This window comes from Rhinolophus sinicus, chromosome 15, assembly GCF_057876585.1.
Source record: "Rhinolophus sinicus isolate RSI-liver-muscle chromosome 15, RSI-T2T, whole genome shotgun sequence".
Lineage (NCBI taxonomy): Eukaryota > Metazoa > Chordata > Mammalia > Chiroptera > Rhinolophidae > Rhinolophus > Rhinolophus sinicus.
In genome coordinates, this window is record NC_142515.1 from 33,443,978 (window position 1) to 33,455,979 (window position 12,002).

At 39.7% G+C, this 12,002-nt stretch overlaps 1 protein-coding gene across 15 annotated transcripts in view; it reads left to right on the forward strand.

Moving 5' to 3' along the window:
* SGMS1 (sphingomyelin synthase 1) overlaps positions 1-12,002 on the forward strand; it is a 253,582-nt gene that overhangs the window by 207,236 nt on the left and 34,344 nt on the right. For all 15 annotated transcript variants that reach the window (XM_019738682.3, XM_088791977.1, XM_074339421.2 and 12 more), the window contains one exon: positions 8,107-8,959. In XM_019738682.3, the coding sequence (XP_019594241.2) occupies positions 8,319-8,959 (641 nt within the window). In that variant the 5' untranslated portion in view covers positions 8,107-8,318. The remainder of the gene's footprint in view (positions 1-8,106; positions 8,960-12,002) is intronic.

Genomic DNA, 12,002 nt, shown 5'->3' on the forward strand with positions numbered 1-12,002 from the left:
TGAGTTAGTAACCACTAGTCCATCTGCTTCCCAACTTCCTAAATTGAGATGCTTCTGTTTCCTGTTCCTAATTCGCTTTGCCTTTTTTTGTTTGTTGTTAATCCCTGGACTATCATTTCTGGGCAGTTTTAAAAAATAATGGAAACTAACTCATATGTTCAATTAGACATCTTTTTTGAAAATGATTCATCTTTTGATTGACTGGCTTCAGTTTTCTGTTCCCCTCTTCCTACCCCCTCCCACCCCCACCCCCCAAAAAAGAATACATGGGTAGTGGATTGCTTGAGTTTTTGCTATTTAAAAAAAACCTGTCAATTGCCTTTAAACTTATATACTTTATATATTTTGCTGATTTCTTTTCCTTTTTGACCTCCTTTAACCTTTTGCCTTCTTGTGCCTTTCCTCCTGAGGTATCAGCTGGTTGCAGGCAAAAGAGAAAAACTGGGATTTTTCTGTACCTTATTTTAACACACTTGTCCTTTTTCTTTCTTTTTAAAAAATCTTGTCTTTTTCTTTCATTATAGTCTCAATTTTTTTGTTTACCTCTTCTATGTGCCCATTCCACAGCCTCTTCAAACTCAGTGCTTCTTGTTGTCACACTTGTCAAATCTTCCTCAAGGTGGATTATTTTGTCATGTGGTTTATAATTTCAATTGTTTGTTCTTCCTCAGTAGAGATTACTTTTTTCATGGGAGTCCTGTGAACTCTTGATTGTTGAAGGGTTTCTAAGCCACCATTTTGCATTTATTCTCTCTTGTGTTTGCATTAATTGTTTGGCTTGGAAATCCCACACCATGCAGGTACTGTAAATTTGGAGTCTGCATTATCGTATGCTAATTTCATAGGTCCAATTTTTCTAATCTTACAGGGATCCTTGCTTTATTCAAGGCAAAGGTCTTTGTTCCTGTTCCCTGCTTGGATCTGGCCTCAGGCCACATCCTCTGCCCCATTCTGGGATCTTAAAACCCCACCTCCTGGCTGCTGGGGCCCAAGGCTGGTTATCCATCCCTCTCGGCTATGTGTGTTGTTAGCTTGATCTTTCCCACTCTGGCTTTGAGATTCCTCTTTTGATACGTGGGAAGTTCCCTCTCTTTATTTTGAAATGGTTTGTGGTATTAAAATCTAGGAGTTACATTTGTGCAGGTTTTTTTTATGTGCTTGATGTATAAAGACACATCACTGGAGCCGTGTTATGGAATGAGAAGCCATCTCCTTTGCATTCTCATTTATTCGTGTGTTCAACAAAGTGTGTCCTGTGTGTTAGGGTCTCAAGATTCCAAGTGAGGTTGGGCTTTCTGAAGGTGGCAATTCTAAAAGTACAAAAATACAAGGTAGGAAGGATATTCTAGACAGAAAGGACATCTCGCAGAGCGTTGTGCAATGAATGGTGTGTGAAGGAAACGACTCCTACAGTTGAGGTTAGGTATAACACAGTGCTTGCATGAAAGGTAAAGGTAAGAAATAGGCTGGATCATGGGAGGCCGTGCTGCCAAGCTAAGGAGTCTGAACATTGTCCAGAGATCAGTGGGAACCATCAAAGGTCTTAAGCCTAAAGTGAGGAGATGACATTATATACATAAAGACCCATTAGATAGCAGCATGGAGGTGGGTTGCTATTGAGTCAGACTGGAGGCAGAAACTGAAGCGGAAGGAAATGGGCCATAGGAAAAGGGGAGTGCATCTGAGAGCACCTTCAAGGGAATCTGCAGGAATTAGTGGCCAATTAGATATAGTAGATGAGGGAGAGAGAGAGATCTCTAAGTGGCCATAGTGTGGGTCAAATTCAGTTTGCATTTATTTTGTCTGTTTTAGCCATTTAAAAAAATTAAGTTTAAACTACATTGGGTGTGGTTTTCCCTATTCTGTGTGCATGGTCCTCTCCATTCCCTATTCTCTGCAACCCAGCTGGGCTTCGCTTGCCCCGTCCCTCAGGGCATCTGAAGTTGAGAACCTGGTGGAATGACTTCCCTAGACAGCTTATTCTGGGGGTGTGAAAGGAGACAGGGATGAGGCAAGACTAAGGAGTGGTGGGGGCAGGGTGACCTCATTCCTCTCCTCTGATGCTGGCTCTGTCACCATCCCCAACCTCCAGCCTCCACTCCTACCCCCCACCCCAATCTCTTGACTGACCACTGTTGGATTCTCTGCAGAAAAAAGAGGAGGAAAGGAAGGACCTCGACTTTTCCCCTCATAGATGCCTTGAAAAGCTCCTGTGATGCATGTACTAAATGTCATGTCAGATTTCTAATCCTGATTGCAGGAATGCAGGATTACTTTTACTTTACAAATAAGTAAACTGAGGCAGTTTAGGTAAGCCAGACTGCCAATATGCTTTTGAATACTGCATTGAAGTTTCTTAAAAACAGAGAGAGGATAGTAAAGCATGGCTCGTCCTTTTTCTAAGCCATTTGACTTTTTTCGTAGCCCTGATGCACTTGTATGATAGAATCAGAGGCACACACAATTTTGTTCTTCTTGCTGAACAAGCATAAAGTAGAAGGATTTTAGGTCTCATTTTTAAAAAGCAGTCTGGAAACAAAGGAAAGGAATGGAGTGGAGTGTAATGGAAATAGAGAGCCTGTGTAGCCTTTCCCAGTCTTCTCGGGACAGATGAGATCACCACTGTACAAATCAGCTGGATGTAAAAGCCAACAGAGTTTGGAAACATTGATTATGTCCTAACATTCTTGAGTGCTGTTAGAGTGAGTCTGTGTCCAAGGATTACAGATTAACTAGATGAATAGTAAATTGGCTTGGCTGGTTTCAGACTTAGAGAGGCAGTTAATCAGTTGAGTGGGAATATGAGTAGATCATCTTCAGAGTTTTGGTAGTTGGGTTCAAAGAATGACCCCCAGGGAAAACTATAGTGATTAGTTGTCATTAGGGCTCTGCAAAGTTTTCCTTATTATAATGACAACAAGGCAAAGTTTCCAAATTGTTCTTTTACATTTGGCAGTAGACTGGGTAGATGGATGTTGAAGAAAATATAGATGATAGAACAGCTGTACTTCTGATGGTCTGTTCTCTCTCTGGGATGATGGGAAATATCTGATACTGGAATTTCTTTACGTAATTAGGTTCAGATTTCAATTTTATTTTTGTTGGTGGTTTGGGTCATCTTCTAGGACCGTTAGTTTTGGGAATACAAAGGATTTGGGAACCTAATTATACACAGAGGGCAAAGGTTCCAGTTATGTGGAGAAATCTGCAAGTCCACTTCGTATTTTAAAGGAAAGCTAATGTAGGGAGCATCAGTTTTTAATTGTACAGTGCAGCCTGTGTTTAAAAACATAGCATATGCTTAAAAGACAAATACACCTTTTCTTATCCAAAGACAAAATAATATGTGTTTATCAGAATTTAGAAAATACCGGAAAAAAAATAAAGCAGGAAATTATTTTATAATTTTATCACCCAAAGGTAGCAGAAGTCTTTGATATACACCTTCTGTACTTTTTTCCTGTAGGTATTTGTAGTACATGTGTGTTTACAAAACATTTTCTTTTCCTGTCTCCATTCGATCTTTAGTGGATGTGAATATTGTGTTGTATAATGATGTGTTTAATGAATTCTCACTATAGAACTTTTAGGTTGTTTCTAATTTTTTGCCATAGTAAATGATTCTTTGAATTTTCTGGTTAATAAATATTTACATTCCATCACAGAATGACTCAAATGGAGGCTCAGGGTATGGGAAATGGCATTAGCTAGCCTTGCTGGTGGTAAGACTTTCCATGAAAAGGATGAGACAGTTTTGTGTTTCATATTATAAGAGAACAGTTAGAATCTTGATTTATAGTATACAATTGAGGTGGCTGGTTTCTTGTCAATGTCATATCTGCTAATTTTGTCAACCCCAAATCATCTATTTTTCTCTGGAACACTGAGACTTACTACATTGGAATGGGTCATTTTGGGAGGAGGGCATAAAAAGGGAGGCTGTCAGTTGGGAAAGTTATAGGGCAACTGCTAAGAAAGAATGTATTTCAGATATTGTGAAATCTAAGTCTCAAACATCATTAAATAAACAAGGCATGGAGGAGACCACACGATGTCATCACACGAGGTTCTTCCGTCAGCCCGAAGTCTAACAGCCGAAGTGGACTGAAAAGCATGTGTGTGCACCTCAGCATGCTCTTCTTTCTTATATCTGAACAAAACAGGTCAATGTATACTTAGTTCACGATGCTGTGTCATAAAGGCTGATTTTACTTGCTAACCAGAGTTAAAATCGTGAGTGCTGCATGCAACAGCAATTTAAAATAAAGGACAATATAAAGGTTAAAGCATCAAAAGTAATCTAAAATTTCCCCAACTGTGTAGATTGAAATAAAAATGTAGGTCCTTCAGCTGAGACTGTGTGGTTGTTATTCTAGCCATTTTTTCTTCACATAAAAAAACAGTTTAATGAATTCTGCCTATTTAACTCTTTAAATGACAAAACGAAATCTACAGCTAATTAGACTGGTTTGGAGAAAAATATTCAGGAGCTATCCAAATTGAGTTAGAGAAGAATTAAATACCTACCTCATTGCCCTAAATGGTCCATTAGGTTATTACTGACTTTTATGGAAAGTTCTAGTAGATGTAAAGGCCTTCATTTGGACTTGAAGTATTTACAAAAAGGCATTCGTCTGTTTCATAATCATTTCTTGTTTTGCATTGCTCTTTAACGGGGTACCCATAGGTAGTTTTCTATGATCAAGTCAGAGCAAAACATTACATGCTCACCAAATTTTGATCTCACATTAAGTTTCTTAGACAAGCTAGTAGAGTGAAATCAAGCATATATACCCACGTTACTTTTGCTGTTGTTTTTAGAGATTTGATGCATGAATTTGTACTTCTGCACGCACACCTTCCTTCTTTCATTTGCCAGTATCATCATTTAGAAACATCTGGAACTTCCCCTTGGTTTCTTCATTGACAACCCAGCTATGTTTGTTCAGTCTTGGTATCCAACGTGCCGTAAAAAAATAAGAAAAATCCAGTTTTTAATTTCATAACACTCATTTTAAAAGTCCACTGAATCTTCAAAGAAGAATAAATTGCACTCAGTATAATAATTTTTTCCATTTTATGCACTGCTTTATGTTTTCCAAAGCATTCTCAGGTCCATGTAAATTCCCTTAACTAATTCCATCCAGTGGATGGAATAAATTATTCATTATAGGAAACTGAGGCGCTAGGTTTAGAGTACAAGTTAATGACACAGCAAGCATTAGAACTCAGATTTTCTGAGCAATTACTCCATGGATAATTGTATAATATTATGTATTTCATGGTATTCTAATTCTTGAAAATTGGTGTTCAGTGTATAATTCATATGGTGGCTTTTTGCTTATACAACGTCTTATTTCTAGACAATGCCAGATAACCAGAAAATATAATAGATTCTTATTTAAGGATAAACAAATATTCAAAAAAGATTTGTTTAGTGATTGTACTTGGTTAATGTTTTTTTCATTACCAGGATAATAGCTTTAATTAGTTTTTCTGTTGGAGATCTGGCTTTGATAATTTAACTATAAATAGTTTGTAGCGTGTCATGGCATATTATCTGATGGTATTTATAATATTAAAGAGTAAAATATCTATTTTAAGAATTTGAGCCAAATCATATTTGGCAGATTTATTTTTTATTTAGTTGAGGGCCAATAGGAAACCATGTTGAGTGTAGAATCTATAATGAATATGCTGTTGTTTCTGCTCATTATTCTGTACGATTCCATCACTTTTTAAAAGGCTTTTTTAGATTGTCCTTTAAATATATGCTCAGGTCTGTGAGGACATTGAATATTTGCAGCAGGAAAGCCCTGACCAACTAGCCCCAGGGCCAGCTCTTTGCTATGTATGAGATTTCAGACAAATCACAATCTCACTGGACTTTAGTTTACTTATATCTGAAAATTACAGCTGAACGAGAGTTCCAACACCTCTTCGGTCTCTCATATTCTGTCGTGTTTTATTATAAAGAGTGTATGTACGGTTGTTACTCTTCTATTACTTCTTCCAGTTCTGAGAAATACATCTAATGATTTGAGCTATGCATTATTTCTTAACATTCTCCCAGTAATGGATTCAGCATGGCTTTTCTGCGTGATGGTGATGGTAGCTGTTTTCTGAGCCCAGTCTAATGTATAGTCTGCTGGGTCTAGATGTGAAAACACTTTGCCTTTCCCTTTTCAGAAATGCCATAGTGTATTCTGAATTGAGTGTGTGCGTCCAGGGGAGAGTCTCACCTCGCCTTCTACAGCTGGGCTAAGTCCTTACCTCTTAGCAGTGGCCTTTGAAGTACTGAATAGCCGTCTAACAGTTTACTTGCATAAAAATGAGCTTTCTCCCTTTGTACCATTACAGCATCAGCTGCAGGATAACAGCAGGTATGTCTTTATTTTCGAGCTTCAAAGCTTGCTTGAAAAATAAAGGGTGGTTTTCTCATGAAATTTGGAAGGCTGTTTTTACTCATGTGTATCGGAATAATTGGGCTTTTGAAAATGCCATTTGGAAGTGGCTGCATCGATAGATATTTATGATATGTCACTACGGGCCCAGTTGGGCATGAGAAAGGAAGCGCAGGACATTACAGAAAGAACAAGACGTATTTCTTGGAGTAATTAGCATCTTTCATTCCTTTTACATGATTGGATTGTCAGAATAATAGCAATCCTTATGAAGACAGGTAAGGTAGTTGTTAATCCTATTTTCCAAAGGACACTGACGCTTGGAGAGGTTAAAGGACCTTGTCAAGAAGGGAACTACCTAAGTTGGGTCCCAACTGCAGGCTCCCTCACTCACACTGTCTGTGCTCTTTCTACCACACCATGCGTACAAAACAGTTAAATTGCATTATGTGTCGCAGATATTAGTGATGCAGGAAATGAGGGAGGGGGAAAGGATTGTAAAGTAGAATAGTCAGGAAAGGCTTTGCAGAGAAGGACCTTGAAGACTAAGGGAAGAGCCTAGACTTGTTGAAGAGGAGTAAATGGAGCATTCCAAGATGGCGGTAAGCACAGGGATTCTTAAGGAGGGAACGATTTTGTTGCCCTAGTTATTAAGGGAAGCCATTTACTTCTCTGGTCGTCTCTTAAGAGTTCCTCTGGTTCTCTGATGAACTTGCCTTTGCAAGATTAGTGTTCCTTCATTTTGATGGAGGCTTACAATGCCCGTGTGTGTGTGTGTGTGTGTGTGTGTGTGTGTGTGTGTGTGTGTTGGCCTATATTGTTTCCTACCATTTGATGTTTTTCTATTTTAAAAACTATCAGTTAAGAGGAGCTTATTTGACTGTTCCCCCATACTAATACTAGTTAAGTATTTTAATGAATAATACACTGAACTAGGACTCAGAACCTTAACTTAAAGCTCTTCGATGCAAGCTGCCACTTTCTGGAACTTAGTTTCCTCTTTTATAAATGAGGGAGTTGGGTCACATCATTAATTTTTACAAGGTGGGATTCCACGAAACGCCCTAGGGGTTGGGGGGTAGAGAGGTCACCAGAGCAGGGAGGACCCTGGCCTTTTGCTCCACCTGTGTTTCCACTCAAGCAACGGCATTTATTACTCTGTCATAGATTTAGGGTCCAGGCGCATTTGGGAAAAGGGATTCATTGATATTTTGTGTGAAAGAATATAAAATTGTTGGACCAGATGATCCTAAAGCTCAGCATTTCTATGATATCTGTTAAGTTGTTGTGTGTTATATACATTTTAAAAACCTTTCTTCGCCAGATAGAATAAGAGGTTAAACAGACTTGCCATATTCTTTCAGGTTATTTCAGGAAGCGTGTAAGTGCAAAGAGAATCGTTGATCCATACCGAGCAGTGTCCAAAGCACTTCTGAAATATTTCTTAGAAAATACACCATTGGAGAGGCTGTAAAACATTTCCCCTTTGACACTGTTTATTGTTAGGTCCATTTAAAGCCCTCTCAGGGAAGACTAACCAGTGAATCAGTGGTCCCTTCAACTAATAGTACATGTTTGAAAACTATAGACTTAACAATAACTGGTTTTCCATCTTCCTTATTAATATTAAGTTTTTGCATTTTGGGCAGGGGGCATTGTTTTGGAAGTCCCAATGTCTTGTCTTTTTCTCTTGCCTCTGCAGAAGGAAGAATCTTGTTCAAAAATGAGGTGAATAGATGCTCAGGTCCTCAAGAGCCTGGACAGCTATATGAGGTGTTTTAAAAACTGCCCCGACCGTCTTGCCACCCAGTCTCTTGTCATGAGGCCTGACGGGATGAATGTGCTGTGGCGGGCCCGCATCCTGCCCTGTAGGAACCGTGACTGCTGACCCGCCGAGCGCAAGCTGAGGACTGCATGTCATCTGCCAGTACAATGAAGGAAGTGGTTTATTGGTCACCCAGCACGGTGGCTGACTGGCTGCTGGAGAATGCTATGCCAGAATACTGTGAGCCTCTGGAACATTTCACAGGCCGGGACTTGATCAATCTAACCCAAGAGGATTTCACAAAACCCCCCTTGTGCCGAGTCTCCTCCGACAACGGGCAGCGTCTCTTGGACATGATAGAGACCCTGAAAATGGAGCACCACATGGAAGCACACAAGAATGGCCATGCCAACGGGCACCTCAGCATTGGCAGAGACGTCACCACCCCGGACGGCAGTTTCAGCATCAAGGTCAAACCCAACGGGATGCCAAATGGGTACAGGAAGGAGATGATCAAGATCCCCATGCCAGAGCCGGAGCGCTCCCAGTACCCCATGGAGTGGGGCAAAACGATTCTGGCCTTTCTTTATGCACTTTCCTGTTTTGTCCTCACCACAGTGATGATCTCGGTCGTCCATGAACGAGTGCCTCCTAAGGAGGTGCAGCCTCCACTACCGGACACGTTTTTTGACCATTTTAACCGGGTGCAGTGGGCCTTTTCTATTTGTGAAATTAACGGCATGATCCTTGTAGGACTCTGGTTAATTCAGTGGCTGCTCTTAAAATACAAGTAAGTAAAGCAAGAAACGCTCAGATTTGGGGATTGAGGGGTGTGCACTGCAGATGTCTTGTATTCATTATTTGGAAATGAAATTTGTCAAGCAGTGGAGACAAAGCATGTCATCTCCCACCCCTTTTTGAAGCCACATACCCAACGAAAGCTCTGGCAGTTTTAAGAAAAGGCCATGTTTATTGCCTTCTTTCTACAAGGTTTGTACAGAATGGTGAATAGAATTGTTCGAGATGCTGTTTTCGAACAGCATCTGTTTTCATGTCACAGGAGAGAAAACCCACAGATACCTTCAGAGGGCGCAGGCTGTTGAACCACAGATAAACTTTCCAACCTTGGTGTTACTATCTCACGAAACAAATTGTTGACAGTTGGCCTAAGCACCGTGAATGGCGGTACAGTATAGCTTTTCCCACACAGAAGCAGACCTCTGGAACCTTCGTAACATGTGTTTAAAGAGGTTTCACACATAGAATTCAGAACAGCTATTCCAGAGTGGCTTGGGCGTTGGGACAATGACATTCTCGGGGAATGACTTTGTTTAGGTAGGTGGAATGCAGATGAACCTGCATGGCTCTTCTGGAGTGTGTGGCAACTAGCAGCAGTGTGTGGCTGTTCCATTCCCGTTTCTCTGGATTTTAAATAGGCACCTTCTTTTAGTTTCAGGTGGATCTAAAGTGGCTTTCATGTCCCCAGCTCTAAACTCAGCACAGGTCCCCTCAGGCAAGCTGTTTACTTGGGTTGCCTGTAACAAACTAAGCACCTACTCCCTCGTCACTGATGTCTGGTTTTGCTATTATCAGAACATCTTTATGGCTTCCATGCAGAGGACTTGGAAACTGGCTTGTTAAGGAACTGAGTTTCTCCGTTGTGTTGAGTGTCTGTGTTTCGTGACCCATAGTATGGTTGAAGGTTAAGGAAATCATCTTAAATCTGGAAAACAAAATGCAGACAGTTTATGCTGAATATGATCTGACAGAAAAGATGAGTATTTTCCTGGTATGTTCATATGGACTGTGTTTTTCACCTTATAAACTACATATCTGCAAATGGAAATAAGAGCAGTTCCTGACTGCCAGGAAAAGAACTATAACTTGTGTAAAGGAAGTTGTTTAAGTGGCCACTGTTTATTTTGGGGCTGGTTTGGCAATCCTAGACTAAGCTAAATTTGAAATAGAAATGATGATCTGTGCTGCATTTGATTTGGTAGAAGACCCTTTTTTGTTTGTTTTAGTTTTAAGAGGCTAAATAAATAGGAATAAGCTTTGGAAATACGAGATGTTCATGAGTTTATTAATCACATTCTTTTGTGGCTGCCATTCTAATTCAGTTTCTGCTTTGACTTTTAAACTTTTGACTTCTAAACTTCTTTTCTTAAAAACACGTTAGAAAAAAATGCCAGTGTTTTTTCTTTAAAAAGTCAAGGTCAACTAAATTATGTTTCCTGTGTTTTTCGTGATGTTTATTGTGTTGTTTAGGAGAGTTTGTTTTCTGGTTTTTTATAAAAATTTTTACATGCAAGCAAATAGTTTACTGACCCAGAATAGAACTTTGAGTAAGTCATACCATGCATGAGTCCAAATATTTCACAAAACTGTGACTTTTAAATAATTTTATTTTTGTTATGGGAATAAAGGAAGGTCCTAACCATAGGGTTAATTTATTTGAAATATATTACTGCTTATATTTCTCTCAGCAGGGACTTTTTCTTATATCTGTTTCGCTTTAAGCGTTCCATTTGTGTATTTTACTGGTACTATTGCCAATACTGTATTCACTTGTATATTTAAATTATTAAGTAGCAATAAATCAATTAATTTGTGCCTTGGACAAAATTAACCCAGTGCTGGGTGGTGTGGGTAAACCTTTAAATCTCAGGAGCCTAGTTTTTCTAACAGGTAAAAAAAGGGGCCTCTCTGTTTAGGTGATTTCTGTTGTTCTCTACAACTATGTTTTATTTGATTCTAACATGATCGAAATGGGCCAAGTATGTTTGAATACTATTAGCTGCAGAGCATTTTTTTTTTTTTTTTTTTTTTTTGTCCAGAATACACCTAACTAAGGATTATGTCAAGTCCTCTCTCTGGCTTCCATGTTGGTATGCTAGGGACATGGGGAATGGAAGCCACCTGTTGTCACAGTAATCCTAAGCATCCCCACCCCTATACTACTGGGCCATGTCCCTGGTTTTCCATCTCCCTCCGTTGACCTCTCTTCCTTGCATATGGCACACCAGACATGTAAGGAGTAGGAAGAAAGATGCAGATTGACATGCCAGGCAGTGGGGATTGATGAACCGCCTTTCCCTAGCTCTGGTAAAGCAGACTGAAATGTTCTTTCGTGTCAGAGACCCCTTGTTTCTAATTATTTGCCTGTTGCAGTATAGGACTTTTATTTATCCAGCATGTTGGGGAAATGGATCTTTCTGGTTCTGGAATATTCTGTTTAACAGAGAGTTCACCTCTCCCTCCCTCTTTTGTGCTTGACTCTTCTGAGTCTTGACCCTTTACCCAGCCTCCACCATGAGACTTACCACTCAGGAGACACACTGTACACAACTCCTCAGACGTAAGCCTGATCGGCCAGTAATCCCAACGGGGAATTTTGCTTTGATTTTAAGAGTCTTGGGACCCTTAAAGAAATCAGCCTATTCCTTTTTGCTTCTGTATCTTCTACTTTTTAGAGAAGAATCAGAGGCTGAAACTGCACAGGATGACTTATTGAGAAACGAGATCACTGGGATTTGGGCAACATCCCCCAATAACACACATTTCAGCCAGATGTTTGAGGGGCTAGGAAACCTTAATGCTGAATCTGACATTGTGACATTTGGGTCTATCCTCAGGTGGTATGCAATTGTCCTTTACTGTTAAATGTAAGTTTTGGTTTTTGTACTTATTTTTTTATTTTTTTATTTTTTGCTTCCTTTCATTCTTACCATCTCCCCCTCATGTCTGTATGTATATATGTTTGTATACACATATATGCACATGGGATCGCCATGACATTGCATAGTGGAAAGCAACAATAATGCCTGTCCTTG